Raw genomic sequence first — 24,782 nt, 5'->3', positions numbered from 1 at the left:
TGATCAGAGGATATAGAAAGTATTTCATGCAAAAGTTTATCCACAAAAGTAGACAATTTCCCATCATTAGACAAGCTTTGAATCCCCACTATACGTACATTGGCTCTCTTCGTACAGGCCTCCAATTGAGAGATTCTGTCAGATATATTTTTAGAAATAACTTGTGTCATAGTTTCATTTCTTGCCACTTGGTCTTCAAGCTCATTAATTATGGACTCCATTTTTTTCTGTGACGCATTAATTAAATCCACAGATCTCTGAATATCAGTGATGGAATTTTGAATTAAGTCCAACCTTTGAACTAGTCCTGAAAATTGCGAAGATAGGGTTTTCATCATCGTAAATAATTCTGCTAAATCTTCTGTTTTCGGCATCTTTGACACAGGAGTTGTGGGAGATGTTGAAGCAAGCCCTTTTTGCCTCCTTGGTTCAGCCATAGTTTTTGCCAATAAATCTTGTTTGTTGTTGTTTATTCGGTCAGTCGCTTCCAACTCTTCGTGACTTCATGGACCAGCCCATGCCAGAGCTTCCTGTTGGCCGTCGCCACCCCCAGCTCCCCCAAGGTCGAGTCTGTCACCTCCAGAATATCATCCATCCATCTTGCCCTTGGTTGGCCCCTCTTCCTTTTGCCTTCCACTTTCCCTAGCATCAGCATCTTCTCCAGGGTATCCTGTCTTCTCATGATGTGGCCAAAGTACTTCAGCTTTGCCTTTCATATCATTCCCTCAAGTGAGCAGTCTGGCTTTATTTCGTTGAGTATGGACTGATTTGATCTTCTTGCAGTCCAAGGCACTCTCAGAATTTTCCTCCAGCACCACAGTTCAAAAGCATCTATCTTCCTTCGCTCAGCCTTCCTTATGGTCCAGCTCTCGCAGCCATAGGTTACTACGGGGAATACCATTGCTTGAACTATGCGGACCTTTGTTGTCAGTGTGATGTCTCTGCTCTTTTCTATATTTTCTATATGAAGCAAACATTATTTTAAGCCTAGTATGTCAGTAAACTAATTGACATTTTTCTATCAAAAGCTTGACTAGTCATGCTTTACCATCTGACATACTGGGTGGAAAAGGTGCAAATGTGAACTCAGATTTAGGGATGTACAAAACCACTTACCTGTTTCGTAAGTGGCATCTGCAGGGGGGGGGGAGGCACTCCATCCCTTCCCCCCCGAATCCTCCTTGGCCGGCTCGGCTCCGTAGCGACTCCGCGGAGCCGCCAGCCGGGTGCATTCGCAACCGGACATCTGGCTGTGGCAGGTCTGCGGACGCAAATGTCGGCCGGCATAGCGGCTGCCATTTGCGTCCCTTTGCTGAGCCGTGATAGGCTACATAAATATTTACATAGCCTATAACGGCAAACAGCCGGGACTCAAATGGTGGCTGCTACGCCATTTGCATCCCCGGTTTTGCCATGATAGGCTACGTAAATATTTACGTAGCCTATCATGGCTCAGCGAAGGGATGCAAATGCCAGCCGGTGTAGCGGCTGCCATTTGTGGGTGCAGCCTGACAGCAGCCGGAGCTGCTGCCGGAGCAGCTGCCGGAGCCGCCACCACCACCGGAGCAGCCACTGGAGCCGCCGCCCCCGCCAGAGCCACTGCTGGGTAGGCTCTGTTCTAGGGGGCTTCCGCAGGGTGGTGGGGCAGGTTGCTCCATTCCGCCATGGATTACGGAGGGCCGAATTCACTGGAATTTGGCCTCCCTGGTATCCGTGATGGAATTCTCTGACATACCTACTCAGATTAGACCACCAAATTAACAAATGCTAGTTTCTGGGCCCCTCCATGAGGCTTGCAGCAACCTGTCTTTTGACCAGAATACGGCCTATTCTGTTTGGGTCCTCAGACCTGCCAAAGAAGTTGAGATGTTTCTTCAGTTGAATTGTTTCTGAGCAGGTATGGGAAATCTAATTAACCAACTGCAGAGTTTATTCTCCTTTAACAGAAATACTGGCTTGATGGGATGATCACTTAGCTAGGGATGTATGAAAGTTCCGCCACGGATCTCGGGGAGGCCGAATGCCAGCGCATTCGGCCCCCCGAAATTGGTGGCGGAATGACCCCCCCACCCCCCCGGGATGGGACTTACCTTAGGCGGATCTTCCTGGCGGCAGCGGCTCTGGTGGCGGCTCCGGCGGCGGTGTGGCGGTGGCGGCTGCGGCAGCCGGTCTTCCAACTGGCCGCCACCATTTCCAGGTAAAAAAACCAAAAAAACAAAAAAAACCATGATAGGCTACGTAAAGATTTATGTAGCCTATCATGGCTAGATTTAAAAAAAAACACCGTGATAGGCTACGTAAATGTTTACGTAGCCATCACTGCTGATTAAAAACAACAACAAAAAAATGCATGTACGCAAATTGTGGCACCCATGGGCACCGCCATTTGCATTTCTTATTTTGGCACGTCTTAGTCTATGTAAACATTTATGTAGACTAAGACGGCGAAAATAAGGGGAACGCAAATAGCGTAGCATCTACGCTATTTAACAGAAAATAAATCTGTTAAACAGAAAATAAACAGAAAACAGAAAATAATAGAAAAAAAATCTGTTATTTATTAATTATTTTAACAGAAAATAAATCCATGCCAAAATATTTAACAGAATATTAACAGAATATTAATATAATATAAACAGAAAACAGTTTATAAACAGAATATAACAGAATATAAACAGAAAACAGAATATAAACAGAAAACAGAAAATAACAGAAAATAAATCCGTTATTTATTAATTATTTTAACAGAAAATAAATCCGTGCCAAAATAAGGAACGTAAATTTGCGTACATGCATTTTGTTTTTTGTTTTTTTTTATCAGCCGTGATAGGCTATGTAAACATTGACATAACCTATCACGGCTGACTGCAGGGACACAAACGGTGGCACCTATGGCTGCCGCAATTTGCATCCCTGCTAGCCAGTGGCCAGTTGTCCAGCTGCTGGCGGAGCCGGCTGGCGGCTCCACAGAATCCCTGCGGAGCGGAGCTGGCTGGCCAGGATTCCGGGGGGGAGGAACGGAGCGCCTCCCCCCCTGGCCAGGATTCCGGGGGGAGGGATGGAACGCCTCCCCTCCAGCATCAGCATAATCCGTGGAAAGGTAAGTACCTTTTGTACATCCCTACACTTAGCCTTAATGTATCTGTGAGGTGAATAATAGGTCTCCCCCCATGTGGAATGATAAGTTCCACATGGATTTTTACCAAGAGCTCTGATTGTAGCTAGAAGCACCCCAAAGGCCCTAAGGACTAAAACTAGGGTTTTACTGATTTTAGGCCTGGTAATGAAGGCAGCTACTCTCTTCTGGATTAGATCAATTTTCCAGCTAACCTCACCATTGCTTCAGTCTGCTTTTGAAGAGATGAATTACGTGGCCAGGTCATGTTCAATTAGAATGGGAGAGAATGTGACGCACATTGGTTTCACATATGAATTTCTTTTATCAAAGGGTGATGACATGGCCAGATCGGTCATAAAGCAGCAGATACATCATGGCAGGTGGACACAGTCAACGTGGCTAATTGGGGAGGAAATGAAATATATGCTTGATTGCCAGCTACGTTTAATCAGGTGGTACAATATCTTGCTGACCCAAGTCCCTATACATTACGGGTACTTATGACTAAATGTCGAATGACCTGTATTCCCTTGAGGGAAGAAGACGGAAAATTTCAAAATGTGCCCAGTCCATGTTGGCTATGTCTGTTCGGTTGCAAGTCAGTAGAAGATAGAATTCGCCTTGTGCTAGAGTGTGCTAATTATGATGATTTGAGACTCAGATATATTCTTTGACTCCTAAAGAAAAAGAGGTTGGAAACATGAAGGGATAAGGTGCAGATGTTATTAAATAGATTGGATTATTATGCTGCTTTTAAAATGGCAAAATATATATCAGATCTGCTCTGAAAGTGAGAAAAGGGGCTTTGAATTCAAACCCGGAAATTTTGTTTACTTCAGTGTATGACAAGCCAAGGTGGTTTGGCCTTAGGTTTTAAATATTACATTTTGAGGGTTGTTGTATTTCTGGATATAACCAGCGACTGTAAGTTAGTCAAATATAGTCTCATGGACTGGTTCACTGTTTCGCAAATGACTGGTTGTCAACACAATAAAATTGGACAGAACAGAATTTCCATTAGATTTATCTTTTTCTATAGGATACCAAGAAGATCAATGAAACAACAAACTCTTTTTTTATTTATATATTTCTACGAATTAGCTTCTCTCTGTTGTTCAGCTCAGGTCTCAGCACAATAATGTAGCATTTGGGGAAAAATATGAAGCACAGTAACCCAGTGCTAGAGGCCAAGATGGAGAAAATTTCCACAGCCACCATGTACTTTCCTCTTGTGCTGAGGTAGGTTGGAACAAAGGACAGCCACACACTGCAAAAGACCAACATGCTGAAGGTGATGAACTTGGCTTCATTAAAACTGTCAGGTAACTTCCTGGCCAGGAAGGCCACAATGAAGCTGACAGTGGCCAAGAGGCCCATGTAGCCCAAGACACAATAGAAATTGAAGACTGACCCTTCATTACACAACAGGACAATTTCTTCAGTCAGAGAGTACGTGTCCAAATCTGGGAATGGGGGAAACGATGCCAGCCACAGAGCACAGATCCCTGCTTGAATACTGGAGCATGAGATGACAATAGAATATGCCAGCCTTTTCCCTACCCATTTCCTCATCCGGGATCCTGGTTTGGTAGCCATGAATGCCAGAACCACAGATACAGTTTTGGCCAAGATGGTTGAGAGCGATACAGAGAAAGTGATGCCAAAAGCTGTTTGTCTAAGAAGGCAGGTCACCTTCTGAGGCTTTCCGATGAACAGAAAGGAAGACAGGAAACACAAGAGGAGGGAGATGAGGAGAATGTAGGTGAGGCTTCGGTTGTTTGCTTTGACTATGGCTGTGTCCCGGTGCCTAATGAAGATGCCAAGCACCAGAGCTGTGATCAGAGATAATAGAAATGCAGAAGAAATTGAAGCAATGGCCAATGTCTCTTTAAAAGCGAGGAAATTTGGAATCTTAGGAATGCATTCGCTGTGGAATTTGTTTGGATAGTCACTTTCTGGACAACTGACACAAGTTTCTACATCTGAGGAACAAACATATAATAATGTATAAAAACCAAAAGAAATATATTCTCAAGATATAGACAGCTGTACCAGAAGTTCAGCTAACACCCAGTATTTTATTGTTTACAATGGGAGGATGCATAAAGCTCCATACAATGTGCTTCATAATGAATGGATAATTCTGGCATTTTTTCCATGAATTACACATGTGTTTGTTGTCATCTTGGATTCTTTACTTTTTCTGTGAACCACAGCTACCACAGTATGAAATGAAAGAACATTCTGGCCCTAGTCAAAAAGTTTAGGGCCAAGAATGGTTATTTTTCTGATTCATTCTGGCTCAGTGTAATAGTGGTATTGTAGCATTCTCTTTTTTTGTGATTGTAGTATGTGTTCCACTCCAAAACATTGCACATTTTTAAAAGATCCGTTTCTAGTTTTATAAAAACCTATAATTACAGAAACTGGATTTGCTATCATTGGAATTTTGTTTTGTTTTGGAGTGATCTGCCATGCACATCACATTGCATATGCATTGACTTACTCGAATGGTTATTTTGATGCCCTTTCAACCTCTCCTCAAGCAACTTCATTCCTACAGCGATGATCACTTCTTTCCCATCCTGGCCTTGCCATTTGCTTTTCATTGAAGCTCTTTCATTTCATGCAATTTGGATTCAGGTGTATCTAATTGTGCATGGACCCCTAGTTCCACACTAATACTACTAATATGTCAGATAAATCCTTCCTTTAACACTCTCAAAATGTTGCCACAGTATCCTTCATCAAAACTGCTTATGCAAACTTTTGAAAGTAAGTGGAGTACATGCTGAAAAAGGAATATCGTTGCTTTGGTGGATGGTGGAGTACCCTTGTCCTAGGAGCTCATGTGGGGGATGGGAGGCGGGCCTGGCTTAGGGTCATATGCATTGGGAGGGGAGGGTGATGAATGAAGTGTCTTACAATCATGTCTCTATTTTCTTGTTCATTCCCATCAGAAGCTCAGCACCATGTGACTTTCCTATGGTTGTTGATTGTTACTGAGCATCATGGAGCACTGTTAAAATGCCAGTGGCCAAGACTGGCTTGGTAGATGGAGCCTTCACTGATCTGGAGCTGTGGTTGTCATGCTTTGGTAACAGTCGGCAGGTTCAGTGCAGCTTCGAGGGGAAGATAACCAGATATCAAAATTTGATGACTATCTTGAGACCCCTTTAAAGGAGAAGGGAGGCTTCCTCAGACCTGCTCCTTCAAAGACAAGAGGCTCAAAGGAATAGAGAAAGGACCTCCATGTGAGGCATGGCCAGCTCGCTGACACAAGGATGCAAGTCCTGGGCATGGGGATGAGATCAGCAGAATTTCTTCCGCAGATCCATGTGAGGGCCGTGAGGGAACAATGCTATGCATTAGACTAGGCGAAGGGCTGGAGCTGGGGAGCTTGCTCAGAAAAGCTGTATTAGAAGGACAAAGCTTCAGTACTATAGAACGATAGTGCACTCCCATCGAAGTGAGGGAGTTTCTTATTATGTTTACTTTCATACTGTGGCAATCTCCAGCGAAACTGTTGCTCATTTGAAACTCCCCAAACTCTTCATTTGGGGTACAGGTGCAAACACCTTCTTTAATCTCTTCTCCACAAAGGCCAGGAATGTTAATCCTATTAAGGGAAAGTCATTTCATGTCTTTCTGCTCACACAGGACCAGCAATTACTTCTTCAGTATTATCTGTTATCTTGATTTTTATTAATGCTAAAATGTGTTAGCTATGTTTCTAAAACTGTTTCCCTCAAGAGGGACAAGAGGAAATTTCAATAAAATCACATCTACAAATTTGATTCATAAACAAAGAGTGCAATGCACAATATATAGGATGTTCAGATCTCTCAAAAATGTAATTGACAACAAAAGATGGGGAAGGGTTGCTTCCAAATAAAATGCATTTTGTTATCATATGTCCTACCATTCTGGTTTGAGAACATCCCATCTGGACATGGAGCACAATCATAGCAGCAAAATTTCTCCCCCTCTTTCTTTTTCTTGCTGTAACCAGGTGGGCAGTTGTCAGTACACTGAGAAAGAGGTGGCACCTATTTGAAGAGCTTAGTATTAAGAATAGTTTGAGGAATTCATTTCACAGCAAATAACTAGAGATGTCAGAGAAATCCGCTGTGGATTCAAATGAGACCGGATTCTTTGGAATCCTGCCTCAGGAATCTGCAGCGGATCGGGACCACTTACCTCTGCTCCAGGATGACTGGCGGTGGAACAGCACTCGGCTGCTTCTTGCCAGCCAGAGCTGTTTGCCTCCTCCCTGTCCCTGCCTATTGCCTTAAAAAAAAAGATTTATAATAATAATAATAATAATAATAATAATAATGGCGATCGGGAGGATGTGCCCATAGACTTATACGCCAAATAGAGTGGTGAATCTTGCATATAAGCCTATGGACACATAGACTTATACGCAAGATTCATGACTGTATTTGCATATAAGTTTATGGGCACATCCTCCTGATAGCCATATTATTTTATAAAAGACATTTTTTTAAAAGGTAATCGTCAGGGACAGGGAGGAGGCGAATGGCTCTGGCTGGCAGGGGGGAAGGTAAGCGCCCCCAAACCAGTCCCCCCCCCCAGAATCTGAGTGGAGCTGAACAGCTCTGGAGGATTCTGGGGGGGGGGAGGAATGGATCCCCTCCCCCCACCATGGATTCCCCACCGGAACAGACGGTGGGGCATCTGTACAACCCTACAGATAACACACAAGTGAACAGGAAGGCCAGTGATCCTGAATAGATGGCACTTGAAGTAGGAGGAGTACCTCAACTCCTCCTCTGAACTCTAGAAGATTAAAATTTCCATTCCTAGTCTGATCAGTGATACAATGAGCTTCGCATTCCATTTAACACCATTAACTAGATACATGTCTCAGACTTCACAAGAAAGTAATGATGGGCAACATTTCCCCCCTTTCCCAATACCACATTGCAGGGAATTTCAAATTAATGATGCATTTTGTAAAGAATGGCCATTGTTTCCCGACCTGGGTCAGGTCTCTGTGCCACTTGATTCTGTCCTCATGAATGGTGACCCCTTTGCCTGGAGGAGCGTGAGGATCCAGCCTTCCCACTTTGACCCTGACATAGGACCTATTTGGGAAGGTGACAAAGTTTGTAATATCAAATCCCCCCTCAAATTCTCCATGTTCATTAAATGTAATCTCATCTCCAGCATTGTTGTTGAATGAGGTGGTCTGAATCAGTGAGTGGAGCTAAGTGGAGAGAAAAAGAGAATCAAATGGTCTATCAAGTTGTGTAATGTTCTCATTCAGATTGTTCAAATAGCCTACGGAGAGAGGAGAATATCCACCTTTCAGTAGTAGATATAGGAAAAGAATGACAAATAATCGATCACAGAAATTCAAGAGGTGAAGATGCTGCAAAGAGAACTTCAGAAATTATATGTATCAGGAAAAATCTTTTCCATTTTTGTAAATACTTCAATTTTTTAGTGTTCTTTGCAGGTTCAGAGCTCACCCTGTTGCTTTAATATACCCATGCCCAAGTTGGTGCCCTTGAGGTGTTTTGGACATAAGCTCCAATCAGCCCTATGTAACAAGGCCAATGGTCAGGAATGCTGGGAATTGTAGATCAACATTTCTGGAGGCACCAGGTTGGGGAAGGCTGCTTAATGAACATAAACTATATTATGTACAACTCGGTTTGCTCATCAAATTTTCATTACAATTAAACACATGTGGAAGTAAATTCAGTAAATTTGTAATTCTTGCCTGAATAAAGTGTATTTTAATATTCATTATACCAAATACGATACGTTTATGAGCAAAGCAAGTTATACACACTATAGTTTAGGTTCCTATTTTATGTCTGATGAAAGAGAACTTCCACAAATAGCTTCTGAAACATCTGAATCACCCAAGAAACTAGAAGAAGCAGGAGGATCGGAGGCACGGGAAGACTAGTTTACAGAATCTGTTCACGTTTGCAGCCAAGTTTAGGGAAATTCCTAAACCTTTTCCTGTTTGTAGGATAGATTTTAGGGCAATCTGATCTGGAGGAAAAACTACTGAGATCTGTTTTGACTGAGGAATGTTCTCTCACCTATTGGGAATGTTAAGCAACCATATTGCAATATTTAACCATATTTAACAACAATATGCTGACAAACACAGAAACTGAAACTGTGAAGGATGTACATACATTCTCATCTATGTTCTGATATGGCGACTTTATTAAAATGTTGGGAATCTGAGAATCGCTTGGAGCATCCCTAAATGCACTTAGCGTCACACTTGGAGTCGCGTAGGATCTGAAGATCTACCCACCTGCCTCTCCAGAGACACCAGCAGCCACAGTACCAGCAGCACATAGCAGCAGCAGAGGGCAGCAGCTTAAAGACAAGGGGAAAGGGGCAAACATGGACTTTATCTGCTCCTTCTTAGCTGCTGTTCTCTTTTATCTCTTTTATATTCTTTTAAACTGTTGTGCATTTTATATCCTAACATTTTAATATGTGCCTGGGAGGACTATTGGGCAACTCAGGGGGTGGGGGAGGTGCCACCATAACTGTGGTCACGGGCAGGGGGAGGTATGGCGTTGGGGGATTAACAGGCCAGCTGAGGAGAAGAGGGGCTAGACACCTTACAGCTGTCCCCTCTTCTGGTTCTTCCCCCAACCTGATGGTTCCTGGCAGCCTTACCAGTCTGCCCTCGGGTCTGGTGGTGCTGCTGCTGAATGCCAGGTCGGCCCAAAATAAGACCTCCCTCATCCATGACTTGATTGTGGATGAGGGGGCTGACCTGGCATGTATTACTGAGACCTGGGTGGGGGAACTGGGAGGGGTCACTCTCTCCCAGCTGTGCCCTCCTGGGTACTCGGTGCAGCACCAACACCGACTTGAGGGTCGGGGAGGGGGGTTTTTCTTGGTCTATAGGAATTCAATCTCCCTCTCCAGGCTTCCTGCTCATTCGAGTGCAGATCTTGAGTGTTTGTACCTTGTGTTGGGTACCCGGGACAGATTAGGGATTCTGTTGGTGTACCGCCCACCCCGCTGCCCATCAGACTCCCTGCCTGAGCTGACGGAGGTGGTCTCGGACTTGGTGTTGAGGACCCCAGGATGATGGTCCTCGGGGATCTCAACTTCCATGCTGAGGCCGCTGTATCCGGGGTGGCTCAGGACTTCATGGCCGCCATGACAACCATGGGGCTGTCCCAACATGTCATCGGCCCAAGGCATATAAAAGGACACACGCTTGATCTGGTTTTCTCGAATGGGCAGGTGGATGGTGATCTGAAAGTGGAGGAATTAACATCTGTCCCTTTGTCATGGTCAGATCACTTCCTGCTGAAGTTTAGACTTCTGGTGGCCTTTCCCCTCTGCAAGGGTGGGGGACCTATTAAAATGGTCCACCCCCGGAGATTAATAGATTCTGATGGATTCCAGAGGGCTCTGGGGGATTTTCCTGCTGGTATGGCTGGTGCTCCTGTTGAAGCCCAGGTCGCTCTGTGGAATGCAGAGATGACTCGGGCGGTTGACACGATCGCGCCCAAGCGCCCTCTCCCTCTGAGCAGAACCTGGCCAGCTCCTTGGTATACACCTGAGCTGAGGGCAATGAAGCAAGAGGGGAGATGGCTAGAACGCAGGTGGAGGAAAACTCGTGCTGAGTCTGACCGAACACAGGTAAGAGCCCACTATCGAGCCTACTCTGTGGCGGTGAGGGTGGCAAAGAGATAGTTCTTTTCCACCAGCATTGCATCTTCTCAGTGTCGTCCAGCGGAGCTTTTCCGAGTGGTTCGCGGCCTGTTACATTCTGGGCCAGGGAGAGAGACGGTGGAACCTTCGGTAGAACGCTGTGACAAGTTTGCGCGGCACTTTGAGGATAAAGTCGCTCAGATTCGTCATGAATTGGACACCACCATTAATGCAGTTCCATTGGTAGAGGCGTTCAGAACACCGTCTGGTCCAGTTTTATTGGATGAGTTTCAGTTACTGAGGCCTGAGGATGCAGACAAGGTGCTTGGCCAAGTCCGATCGACCACTTGTGTGCTTGACCCTTGCCCTTCATGGATTATTACATCAAACAAGGAGAGGCTGTCTGGCTGGGTCCAGGAGGTTGTAAATTCCTCCTTGAGAGAGGGAGTGGTGCCTGCCGCTTTAAAAGAGGCAGTAATTAGACCACTCCTGAAAAAGCCTAACCTGGACCCAGAGGATGTTAACAATTATAGGCCAGTGGCCAACATCCCCTTCCTGGGCAAGGTGCTTGAGCGGGTGGTTGTAGGACAGCTCCAGGCACTGTTGAATGAAACGGATTATCTAGATCCATTTCAATCGGGCTTCAGGCCTGGTTTTGGAACGGAAACTGCCTTGGTCGCCCTGTGGGATGACCTCTGCCGGGAGAGGGACAGGGGGAGTGCGACTCTGTTGATTCTCCTGGACCTCTCAGTGGCTTTCGATACCATCGACCATGGTATCCTTCTGGATAGGTTGTCTGGGTTGGGGGTTGGAGGCACTGCACTACAGTGGTTCCACTCCTACTTGGATGGCCGATTCCAGAAGGTGGTGCTGGGGGATTATTGCTCTGTGCCATGGCAATTGTGCCATGGGGTTCCACAGGGCTCTATTTTATCCTCCATGCTGTTTAACATCTACATGAAACCGTTGGGGGAGGTTATCTGGAGGAGTGGGCTGAGGTGCCATCAATATGCAGATGACACCCAGCTCTACCTCTCTTTCTCATCAAAACCAGGTGAGGCAGTGGCTGTTCTGAACCAGTGCCTGGGCATGGTAATGGACTGGATGAGGGCTAATAAATTGAAACTCAATCCAGACAAGATGGATGTACTGTTAGTGGGTGGTTCGTCTGCCCGGCTAGGTGATATTCAACCTGTTCTGGAGGGGGTTGCACTCCCCCTAAAGGATCAGGTTCGTAGTTTGGGGGTGCTCTTGGATCCAGAACTATCACTTGAGGCACAGGTGAACTCAGTGGCATGGAGCACTTATTATTAGCTTAGGCTGGTATACCAACTACGCCCTTATCTGGACAGAGATAGCCTAGCTACAGTTATCCATGCTCTGATAACTTCTCGTCTGGATTACTGCAATGCATTATATGTGGGGCTGCCTTTGAAAACAGTCCGGAAACTTCAGCTGGTCTAAAATAGGGCAGCAAGATTGTTAACAGGAACTGGCCTGCGAGCTCATATTACGCCAGTACTTTTTCAACTGCACTGGCTGCCAGTCCATTTCCGGGCCCGATTCAAAGTGCTGGTGTTAACATTTAAAGCCCTTAACGGCTTGGGGCAAGGTTACCTGAAGGATCGCCTCCTCCCATATGTGCCTGCCCGGACCTTAAGATCATCATCAGTGGCCCTTCTTTGTGAGCCCCTGCCAAAGGAAGGAAGTGAGGTGGGTGGCTACTAGGAGGAGGGCTTTTTCTGTTGTGGCACCCCGGCTCTGGAATGAGCTCCCTAGTGAGGGTTGCGTGGCGCCTACATTGTACTCCTTTCGGCGCCAGGTGAAGACCTTTTTATTTTCCCAGGCATTTTAGTATTTTAGCTTTCTAAATTTTTATCTTTGCTGTTTTAAATCTGTATTTTAAACTCCTGTACTGCTGCTAGGTTTTATTGTGGTTGTATTGTTATATTTTGGTTTTAATGTTCTATATATCTTAAATTGTTTTATTGTGTGTTGGTTGGTTTTAATTTTTGTGAACCGCCCAGAGAGCTTTGGCTATTGGGCGGTATAGAAATAAAAAAATAAAAAAATAAAAAAATGTCTATCAGTAAATGCTACATTAGATGAAAAAATGTAATAAGGAATGGAAGAATTTATGATGCTGAGAATCTTACAGAGATGTTTTTAAAAAATCACCCCCCCATGAATTCATTACTTTCAGAAATATTGCTTCTCTAGCTTCCATTGTGAAGTTTTATTACATGGTTTTTAGAAACTATAGGGGGGGCGGATGAAGGCTGGGTTGCGACATATAAACTCTGCGTCTTAGATATTTTATTCGTCCATTCAACCAGATTTTTTGTTACTATCCAAACCTGTTTAATTTTTTCCACTCTTACAGAAAAAACAAAACAAAAACAGCCCTTGAGAAAAAAGAGGAAACAACTCTTTCTCTCCTGATTTTTTTTTCTGGTTTGTTGCTGGGACTCCACATCTCTAGTCTGAATCCAACCCTCTGCCCTTTTGCTGTTCACATTTGGCAAGGAAGGGAAGAAAATTGAGAAGATGAGCAAGACATCTTGGGTGCTTTGTAGAGATTGACAGCCAAACCACATATTATGTTTAAATGGATGGTGGCTGTGTCTGTGTCCAGTTTTTATTGGAACCACCAAAAGAGGAGGCGAAGTTTAATACTTCATGCTCCAGCTGTAGGTTCATTCCCTTTGTACTGTGGAATATGGATAAACGCTCCCCATAGAGAGTGAGACCCAAACCATGTGCTATGTTTAAATAGATGGATGTGTGTGTGTGTGTGTCCAATTTTTACTGGAACCACCGCAAGAGGAGGAGAAGTTTAATACTTCTCTCCTCAGGTGCAGGTTCCTCCCCCTTGTACGTATGGAATATGGAAAAAAAGCTTGTGAACCTCCCAGAGAGCTTAGGCTGTTGGGCGGTATCGAAATAAATACATACATAAATAAATAAAAGCACAATTTCCTTTTTGCTGAGTCAAATAGCTGTGGTGTGGGTGTGGGGTGCAGATAGAGATGATTGATAAACTCATGGTCTGGGAGGGAAGGATTAACCATACCATTCCTGCATAGGGAGTTGCGATAAACATTAGTCCCCACCCCCAAAGATAAGAAAAGGAAAAGACATATGTGCTAGCTATGCCATTAATGTAACACAGTTTAGCATTCAGAGGTCATTAGGATACTGACTACTGCATGCCACTCCATTGTCAGTAACTCGACCATGATATTTGACTTCTGTCAGTGAGGAGAGGTTACCTGCCAGGGTTCTACACTCTGAGGAGACAGTCTGACTCTGCTCTCCATTGTTCTGTGGTTGACTCTAGCTAAGTAGAAGGTGTGCAAGGCATGTGCTACAGTGTAGACAGAATTATAGATACTGTAGCTGTGGCCAGTCATCCTCATTTCAAAAACAACCCCAGGAAGACTTTCCAGCATCTCTTCTCCAGTACATGTTCGAGCTGTGAGACTCATAATTGAGTTTGAAAGTGAACAACCAAATGCTTGTTCCCAGAAATCACGAACAAAACCGTCTTCATTTGCCCAGGATGGATTGACAAGCTCAACAAATCCTTGGAAACCTGGAAGCTCCCTTGATGGAATTGTAAAGGAGACAGCACCATGGAGCATTTTTACATCAAATCCAGCAGCTATTGTAAAGGTAGTTAATGTGAAATCGATTTGGGCTGTTGTTATCCATACTTTTGCTGCAGAGAACCTCCCCTTATACTGAGAAAATATTAGAGGAATTATCCTGCTTCCATATATAAAAAATTCCAACCATATAATGGCTGAAGATTCTCCATGTATTACAACTGCATAGGCTTTGCTCTCCATGATAGTTTGCAAAACCTTCAATTTGTCAGAGGCAATTTGAAGTATATCAAAGATATACAGATTTTTTTCAAGCTTTTCTGTGAATGCTGGACAGATTTTGTTCTGGAAAAGCAGAGGCTCCATGGTGTGCAAAAAATGATCTCCACCCTCATCCTCCGTAGCCAAGAGTCCAACCCAGTTCCATCTGAAATGCCAAAATAACTGGACGAGTCCTTGGTATTGAAGTTCTTCCTTGGGGGCCATGGAGTAAAAGGAAGGGAAATAAAGTTGATCATTCACTGATGGCTCAAAGGAGCCATAGGAAACCTAAAAACGAAAAAGAAAAAGAAGGAAAAGAAGGAAAGCAAAAGAAAGACAGCAACAGACATTTCAGAATGGGAGCAGGGGTATCTGATGGTCTCTTCACGCATTAATGGGGAATCACAAAATGAACAATTATATGCCTCTAAATTCTATTGCTTATGAAGATGACACCTGTTAAGCTAACGGTAACAACCTTGTTCATGTGCAGACTGGGGAAGGGTGGTTAGTCTAGCCATGGTGTGTCGTGGTTACCGCTAACCACTGTGAGTGCTATTGCCACAGGTGCATCTAAACAAATGCCGCAACAAGGTTAGACTAACCATTCTCTAGCCACCCTCCCCCCTGCAGGACCCTGCAGTCCTCCAGGAAGGCATCCCAGCAGCCCTTATTCTCGCCGTGGCCATTTCAGCATTTGGTGCTGGCAGCGGATCTCCCCTCAAAATCGGAAGGGGTGGTGCTTGTGGGAGAAGGACCATGCCCATCATGGCGGCAGCCCAGGGCACAGGCAGGCACGAGCCACTGCTCTAAGGGCACATTTCTGCTGGCACAGGTGTGGATTGGCAGCTGTGTCATGTGTTGCTAGGCATATCTTGACCATGGAGATCTGCCACTCAGACTAGATGGGCTACTCCTTCTTTGGCCACTCTTGCCGTGGAGCACTATGGTGGCTGCAAATATATCACGGAGGGTGTTCACATGTCACACAAAGCCATGGTAGATCCCACTAACCATCTTGCTACAAGTACTTAGTGAGCGTGGTTAGTCCCTGGTTAATAAACCCCTGTGGTTGGGTCTGACCTTTGTTCAGATGTCACCCTAAGCCACCATGGTTAGATGAAATTTCCTAACCATCAGGGCTTAGCGTGAAATCTGAACCAGGTCAATAACTTGAAAATTTGTATCCGTGAACTTGCCAATGAGGCTACTATTGTGAATAGTGATCTGATAACCGTGTCATCGGTAGCAAGTTTAAAAGTGCTGAGAATTAACACATTTGTTGTGTTTACTCCAGTATATACAGCTTGGCATATGATATTTTTCTTTCAAAGTTTTCTGAAAGCTACTGGTGCGTGGTATTCAAGCTTGTTGAAGAGCTGTGTTGTTCATTGGTATGGTGAAGTTCTAAGCAGTGGGTCAAACTGATTGGTGTTTTTTGCCCCATGAAAGCTTACAGCATTAACTACTTGCAAAGTTGTGATCGAGATTATCAGTTTCATGCTGAAATTAGAATTCTGCTTCACATCTTTGAATCTTTGAAGATCATGCCTGAATTAGGGGGGAAAAAAGCATCATGGAGAAGCCACGATTCTTTGAAGATAACACCTTAATTTTTTTAAAAAAATCCGGAAGGGGTAAAAGTCTCATTTGAAAGGATAGAACAACCCCCTGGTCAGTGCAGAAAGCCTGATTCCCAGGCGGTCGCCCATCCAACTACTGACCAGGGATGACCCTGCTTCGCTTCCGAGATCAGACAAGCGTGCGCACATCCAGCCCTTTGCTTGTTGTTGAGGAAACACTGAGTGTTGAGGAAGCTATGTGATCAGTAGCCGGAAGGGGCCATGGGGCCATCGAGAACTGTGAGCGTGGTGGATGTGGAATTAGCAGAAGCAGGAAGATTTCTGATCCTCCAATGAGAGCCTCTGTCTTTAAGAGCAGGAAAACAGCACAGCGCTTGAGCGTGAACCAAGCTCGTGCATTCGATGAAGCACCGCAATGGGGAAAATGGGTGAGTGTGAATAATCATGTTTTAATGCGAGAGCGTTTAACCCAACAGGACACCGAATTCATTGCAATGGCAGGTGCAATGTAGATTGGCCCCACCTTTCTGAAAGCTGAAATGGTGCACAAGGCCCCCAATCCCAGCTTTCCTTTTCCATGTGGGGCAGGGGGAAGATAGGGATTGGGGCTCATGGGCTGACTGTTTTTCCCTGAAGGCAGAAAGTGTGAGGCCCAAATCCTACTGTATGTTAACATGTGTTCATCAGTCCATCTGTGTTGGAGATGATCAGTTTCATGCTGAAATTAGAATACTGCAAGCACACAAACCTTTGAGAGAAACAAGGCCTATTCCCTTTCATTATGGAATGTGACATCACAAGTTTAGACTACATGTTACTACATGCACTGGAAACCTGGTATGTGGGGGGGGAGGGAGATTTTAATCCTCCTCCTCCTCCCCCCATACTGTGGTCCCAATATGGATTACCAAAAAGGTATCTGGCAGTATTGTAAATAGTAGGCAAAGTGTTAAAGCCCCCTAACCCCACCCCAGCATCCTGATCCATATTAAGTTCCAGTGCTTACTTTTGAGGGAACAAAGCAAAAAAGCTACATCTTTAAATTAACATGTAATTTGACCCTGGGGCAGCTTGGGGATGGAATTCACACAGACATCAAGAACAGAGCCTCACACCACCTTTCTGAAAGCTGAAATTATGCACAAGGTCCCTAATCCCAGTTTTTCTTTTCCATGTGGGGCGGGGGGGAAAGATAGGGATTAGGGCTCATGGCTGTTTTTCCCTGAAGGCAGAAAGTGTGAGGCCCAAATCCTTCTGTATGTTAACATGTGTTCATCAATTCATGCAAATGCAAGTTTCATTCAACCCAGGTTGAGGTATAGACATCATTTGTAGCGTTGATTTAGTAGGATTCTCATACCTATGCAAGCAGATGCCCAACAAAAAAGAGGGGGAACGTCTGAGGGTGCCACATGCTCCAGAGGTTTGCCTCAGAAGCATTTGTAACATTTGTTTGTTTATTAAATTTCTATCATGCCCAATAGCCAAAGGTGTCTGTGAGGTGCAGAACAATTAAAAGCACAAAATACATGTTAAAATACAACATGAAATGTAAATTTTGAAACTACAATATAAAAGTACCACCCCCCCTCCCCCAGAAAAAGCCAGCAGGAATGCAGATTAAAAGTACAATAACAGATTGAACACAACAGACTAAAAGACTGGGAAAATGAACACTGGGAAATTAAAAAAGTGTAAGTAACACTTGGAAAATTAACAGACTAGAAGACTGGGAAAATTAATTTCCTGGTGCTGGAAAGAGGACAATATAGGTGCCTTTCTGGGAAACTCATTCCACAACTGGGGTGCCATAGCACAAATGCAGTCTTCTTGACAGCGACCCGCCTCACTCGCTTTAGCAGTGGCTCCCAGAGAAGGTCTGCTGGAGAAGATCTTAGGGTCTGGGCAGGTAAATATGGGAGGAGATGATCCTTCAAAGTACCTGGTCCCAAGCCATTTAGGGCTTTGAACGTTAAGACCAGTACTTTGAATCAGGCCTGGAAATAGCCTGGCAGCCAGTGCAGATGGAGGAGTCCTTGTGCAATAGGATCATGTTGGCCAGAACCCGTTCACAGTCTCACTCCCCAGTTTTGGACCAGCTGAAGTTTCCGGACCATTTTTGAAAGCAGCCACACCTATAATGTATTGCAGTAACCCAGACAAGAGATTACTCCAGCCTGGATTACTGTAGCTAGGCTACCTCTGTCCAGATGAGGATGGAAATGGTATATCAGCCTCAGCTGATAAAAGGTGCCCCATGCCACTGAGTCAACCCATGCCTCAAGTGACTGTTCTGGGTCCAAGAGTACACCCAACGACACAGCTGGTACTTTAGGAGGAGTGCAAGCTCTCCAGAACAGGTTGAACCTCACTTGGGCAGACAGACAAACCACCCACTAGCAGTACCTCCATCTTGTCCAGATTGAGACTGAGTTTCTTAGCCCTCATCCAGTCCATTACCATGCCCAGGCACTGATTTAGAACAGCCACTGCCTCACTGGGATTTGATGAAAAGGAGGCATAGAGCTGGGTGTCATCTGCATATTGATGACACCTCAGCCCACATCTCTGGATAAGCTCCCTGTGAGGACCTGGGGCCTTTCTTCTTCTTCTTCTTCTTCTTCTTCTTCTTCTTCTTCTTCTTCTTCTTCTCCTTCTCCTTCTCCTTCTCCTTCTTCTCCTTCTTCTCCTTCCTACTTCATGATCCTACTGCTAGTCACCAGGTCAGGTGCTTTGGTCAGTCTTGCTCCTCACACTGCCACCTTCAGGCTCTCACCCACAACCCCCTGTTGGTGTATTATGATGCTTCACCAGTCTCTCAATTGCTGCCAGTGCCACCAGTAACCCTTTTAGAGCTGCTTTCTTTATTTTTGGTAGCACAGACCAAGCAGCCAGTATGTGGGCTTATTCCATGAAACCCTTCCTAATCACAAAAAAGGAAACCGACTTTTAACATTGAAAACGAAGAAGGTTTACTTGGTACAACAGGACTGGAAACAGGAACTGGGTTGGGATGAGGAAACGATATCAGGGATGATGATTAAAATAAGGGTTATTGTCTGTCCGTTCCCCATGATATCTTGATGAGCAAACTAGCTCAAGGTGGGCTAGATGAAACAACTCTCAGGTGGATCCACAGTCAGCTACAGAATCGGATTGAAAGAGTGCTTATCAATGGGATCTTCTCCAACTGGGGAGAGGTAACGAGTGGGATACCGCAGGGCTCAGTCCTGGGTCCAGTGCTCTTCACCAGTTTTATTAATGACTTGGAGGAGAAGGTGCAGGGAGTGCTGCTGATCAAATTTGCAGATGACATAAAATTGGGCAGGGGAGCTAATACTTTGGAAGACAGAAACAAAATTCAAAGTGATCTTGATAGACTGGAGCACTGGGCAGAAAACAACAGAATTAAATTTAATAGGGATAAAGGGCAAGTTCTGCACCTAGGAAAAAGAAACCAAATGCACATTTACAAGATGGGGCATACTTGGCTCAACCACACTACAAGCGAGAAGGATCTTGGAATTGTTGTTGATCACAAGCTGAATATGAGCCAACCATGTGTGGTTGTTCAGTTGTTCAGTCATGTCCGACTCTTTGTGACCCCTAGGGATGTCAGAGAATTCCGCCACAGATCTCGGTGAGGCTGATGTTCTGGGCGGCGGTGGCTTTGGCTGCAGCGGCTGCGGTGGCTAGTCTTCTGACCGGCTGCCACCGCCGCCATTTGCAGTCTTGTCTTTTTTTTTTTTTTTTTTTACAGAGATGTGATAGGCTACGTAAGTTTTTACATAGCCTATCACGTCTCTGTAAAAAAAAAAAAGACGAAGAAAAATAAGGAACGCCAAAGGCAGCGGCCATAGCCGCCACCATTTGCATACGCGTTTCCCCCCCCCTTACCCAGAGCCCTCCGCCGCCAGAAATCAGGCTGCCGACGGCCCTGGCCTGGTCCTGGTTGGCTGCTCTGTGGAGCCGCCGCGGAGCACAGCTGGCTTTCGAGGATTCCAGGGTGGAGGACCGGATCGCCTCCCCCCCCAGCGAGGATTTCGGGGGGAGGGACGGAGCGCCTCCCCCCCCCAGCGGAACCCAGCAGAGCAAGGTAAGCGGGGTTTTATACACCCCTAGTGACCCCATGGACCATAGCATGCCAGGCCTTCCTGTCCTCCTCTCTCTCCCAGAGCGTGCTCAAGTCCATATTCATTGCATCAGTGATGCTATCTAGCCATCTCATCCTCTGCCGTGGCTGCAGAAAAAGCAAATGCTATTTTGGGCTGCATTAATAGAAGCACAGCTTCCAAAACTCCTGAAGTACTAGTCCCCCTCTACTTAGCACTGGTTGGGCCTCATCTGGACTACTGTGTCAGTTCTGGGCACTGCACTTTAAGAAGGATTCAGACAAGCTGGAGAGGGTTCAGAGGAGGGCAACAAAGATGATCAGGGGACTCGAAACAAAGCCCTATGAAGAGAGACTGAAAGAACTGGGAATGTTTAGCTTTGAGAAGAGAAGACTGAGGGGAGATGTGATAGTGCTCTTCAAGTACTTGAAAGGTTGTCAAAGAGAGGAAGGCCAGGATCTCTTCTTGATCATTCCAGAATGCAGAACACAGAATAATGGGCTCAAGAAGCCAGATTCCGGATGAACATCAGGAAAAACGTCCTGTTAGAGCAATGTGACAATGGAACCAATTCCCTAGGGAGGTGGTGGGCTCTCCCACACTGGAGGCATTGAAGATGAGGCTGGACAGCCACCTGTCGGGGATGCTCTGATTTGGATTCCTGCACTGAGCAGGGGGTTGGACTTGATGGTCTTGTAGGCCCCTTCCAACCCTACTATTCTATGATTCTCCAGCCAGACACTCTCGCGATGGTTTGCATTCACAAGCGTGAGCAGTATGTGCCTCACCATTGCTCCGAAATGGTGGCTGGAGAGAAGTTGGTCCTCTGCCAAGACCCCTCCTGGCCCTTGGGCACTTAGTCCAAAAGCAACTGTTGTGAAGATACGATGCTGCAAAAATGTGTGAAAGTGTGATTAAGTGGATGAAAAGCCCCCTCTGTAACTGCAAAGCTGTGAAGGGATAAAGGAGTAAAAAGGCATCACAGATCGATGCAAGCACTATGTGCACCTACAACATACCCACCGCAAAATGTGAAGTTGGTTTGGGGAAGGGACAGACAGCTCGCAACTGCGGGGAAACTTGCAGCAAACCAAAAACATCGCTACAAACCCCCTCCTCGGAAATCTGCATTTTCCGGGAGAAAACCACGGATGGCTGCAAAGTGGCAACTGCGTTGTCTGTTTTACTCCATGGTGGCAACTCACAGCCACCATGGAGTAAAAGCTCATGCAGTGTATTACATTCTAGTATATTGCTTAGTGATGGCCACCAATTTGGATGAGGATTGGACAAATTCCTGAGGAGAAAGCCATCCATGGCTACCAGTCCTGATGGCTACGTGCTACCGCCAGGATCAGAGGTCAGTAGGCCTAGGTACAACATTTGCTTTGGAACATGGGCAGGAGAGCTCTGATGCACTTGTGTCCTGCTTGTGGGTACCCAGTCAACAGCTGGTTGGTCACTGTGTGAACAGAATGCTGTACTAGATGGCCCCTTCTTCTGATACAGCTGGGCTCTTCTTATGTTCTGATGTTCTTAACCCTGATTTCTATTTTTTTAAACGCTATGCAATCTCTCTGTGTGAGATTACTCTGGACTTACTCTTGAACTTATGTTTTGATTCTTGGATTTGATAGGTGATGTAGTGTGGAGGTTCCAACAAAGATTTCAAGCTTGGACTAGAGCTCTGCATGTGTGGATTTGTTGAGGTTTTTTTTTCTAGAACCCTTGTCCTGGATTGACTGGAATGGATTATGCCTGGAATCATTCAAGCCCCTTGCTCTGTATTGGACTCCTGTTTTGGATTGCCTGGGATAGATTTTGCCAGCAGTCTTTTGAGCCCCTTGCTTTGTATTCTGAGCCTTAGAGATTGCAATGGGGAAACCACGTCGTATGGACCTGACACATGGTTATAGTTATTATCTTTTGACTGTTGTGGAATTACATAGAGCCTATAGCTCACTGATGGGGTTGTACTGTGTCAAAATGCCACACTGTGTACTTGAAAGGACAGGCCCATGACAGTAACATTTAGGTCCATGTAAAATGGAAAGTCTGTTTTTTTTCTGAAATTTTGCAACAAAAATGGAGACCCTCCTTGAACATACCCCCAAAAAAGGGGAGATAGAAGAAAACTTTGGACACAAGGTATTCCAATTCAGATAAAGGAAGGGAGTTAATGGTGGGGCAAATAGGAACAAGTAGAAAAGGTGTATAAAGAGTGTCAAACTTGCACTGAAAGTTTAGGAGGACATGTATCTATAAATGGGGAGTTCTAGCCAGTAGCCAAAAGTATGGATGTGAATTTCTCTCTGTCATGGTCCTCTTCCAGCTAAGTGTGGGGAAGGCTGGGAGACAATCTTCCGGATTGGCATTTTCCTACCCTTGTCCTCCTGTGGTAGTGTTCATGTCCAAAATAGTATGGTGTGTCTTTTGTCTCTAATGCCTTATCCCCAACTTCCTTCTTTGTAGAACCACGTTCCCCAGATTTTACACATACAAATATACACAGAGATGCACATTTGGTCAATGATTTCTCTAGATAGTCAGTCCTGTCACCAAAGAACAATCCTTCTCTACACATATGAAACACGCATTGTTAGCTTGAGATTTAGTTGAAGCAGACTGACTGAAATCAATCGGTCTATTTCAGGTATGACTAAACCTGGATCAAACCCACTTCTCATACAAAGATTTGGAAACCCATGGGGAATTCCAAATGCAACCCCACATATCTCAGCTCCCTTTCCTCCCCGCTCCTTCTGTCCCAGTCCATCCTGACAAATCATCAAATTGCTACTGGAAAGAGAGGAGAAGAGTTCATTACAGGAGAGTTGGGGGAATCACCATGTGCTGATCCTACCTGTGGAACCTTGTAAACAGATAAGATGTCTGCCATGCATGAGGAGGTATCAGAGCTAAGTCCACCGATGACTCCTATGACATTTTTCTGAAAGCCACATTTATAGTTGGGGAGAAACTGATGGGAGTTAAAGAGAAAGTCCAAAGTGGTGCGATAGGTCATCCTTGAATCAGTGTAGCTGTCATAGATGTGGAACCCGAGAGTGACATTGGGCAAGATGTTGGGATTGTCATTGATCTCATCAGTGGCAAACACCAAAGCCAGGATGTGCTGGTAGAAATTTGGCACCACACTGCAAAAAAGAAGAAGTGACATCCTGTTTTATAGGAGTGTGCACAAACTCATTTTATCTCAGTACAGGTCTACTGGAGATCTGAAAAATTCACCTGCTTGTTCATAAGGAGGGAGTATAACCCACAAATTTAGTCATAAACTAATTGCCTTTGAAAAGAAGGACAACATGGTTACATGTTGCTGGATTGTGCTTTTGGGCTTAAATATCCTAATATTAGGCATGTCGCTGTTAATGTTCAGCTCAGATCATATTTTAACGTGTCAGACATCACTTTTTATGCAGACATCTAGGTAGAATAGATAAAACATTTTCTTGGATTTCACTGTTTCACTTTCAATATTTCATCTATGTTGTTCTCTATTATATATTTTCAGCTACTAACATCCACGGTGTCACAGCATTATGCTCCAGTGTTTTGACCATTGCCACTTTCTAGGTGCTTCTGAAACTGCATCTGCTTCACACAATTTGAGATCACCTTGTACCTTCAGCATCTAGCTTTTCATAGCTTTAAATGAATGAATCTAAGAAGGAATACAGGACGTTGGCCTATACAGAACTTAGTTTAAAATAACTACTGCCATTATATTCCAAGATCATAACTACTGTGCTGTCAGTCATATAAAGACTCACTCAAGTAACCCTAAATGTCATTTTGGGATGGGTGAGGGGGGAGACTTCCTTACATGGGTATGTTAATCTTCTCCTGAGAAGGATGTCTGATGAATAACACTTTGGGGGGAAGGTAATGGAGATGAGATGCCATCCCACCAATGAGGACGTCACCTGGCTGGTACCACTCGTGTGGAATATACGGAGGCTCGTTTCCGCTGCACTTAGTAGCATGCATGTTCCAGACCACATTTGGCAGTAGCAGTAGGAGCAGCAGCAGCAGCAGCAGCGGCATCCTTGTGTCAAACTCCCCTCCACACATCAGAGTCTCCTGTCTCTCTCTCTACATCACACCATTACTACCATCAGTCTGACTTGAACAAGGTGCATGGCAGCTGATGCTGAAAACACAACTTAGTGAAGGTACAGGTGTCCTCTGTATCCTTAAGCTCAAGAGGGTAACAAAAGCAAGGCTTGAGTGCCAATTGAGAGTTACCATCCGAAGGTTGAGGTGCACGATGGAAGAGGGAAAGCGATCAGCACGAGGGAGCCCTGGTTCTCTGTTCTCATGATCCTTAGCAGTCAATGGCCCTTCATTAGCCTTATAAATATTTCAGACTTGGCTGATGATTTTCTTTTTCCTAGAAAGCTCTTTG

At 45.0% G+C, this 24,782-nt stretch overlaps 1 protein-coding gene across 1 annotated transcript; it reads right to left on the bottom strand.

Annotated features, from left to right (window-relative positions):
- Positions 1–4,198: 4,198 nt before the first annotated feature.
- LOC146342646 (vomeronasal type-2 receptor 26-like) lies at positions 4,199–24,421 on the bottom strand. The gene is made up of 7 exons (XM_084807960.1): positions 24,201–24,421; positions 23,220–23,511; positions 14,790–14,949; positions 14,065–14,513; positions 8,124–8,351; positions 7,041–7,167; positions 4,199–5,100 (listed from the first exon to the last, which is right to left on the bottom strand). Exons 1-7 carry the CDS (start codon positions 24,419–24,421, stop codon positions 4,199–4,201), a joined length of 2,379 nt encoding a protein of 792 aa, XP_084664086.1.
- Positions 24,422–24,782: the final 361 nt, after the last annotated feature.

The sequence above is a fragment of the Heloderma suspectum genome, chromosome 6 (genome assembly GCF_057233095.1).
Source record: "Heloderma suspectum isolate Gila_16-S chromosome 6, 16-S_ref, whole genome shotgun sequence".
Lineage (NCBI taxonomy): Eukaryota > Metazoa > Chordata > Lepidosauria > Squamata > Helodermatidae > Heloderma > Heloderma suspectum.
The sequence above is the reverse complement of the archived record's forward strand: the minus strand, read 5'-3'. Positions and strand labels throughout refer to the sequence as shown.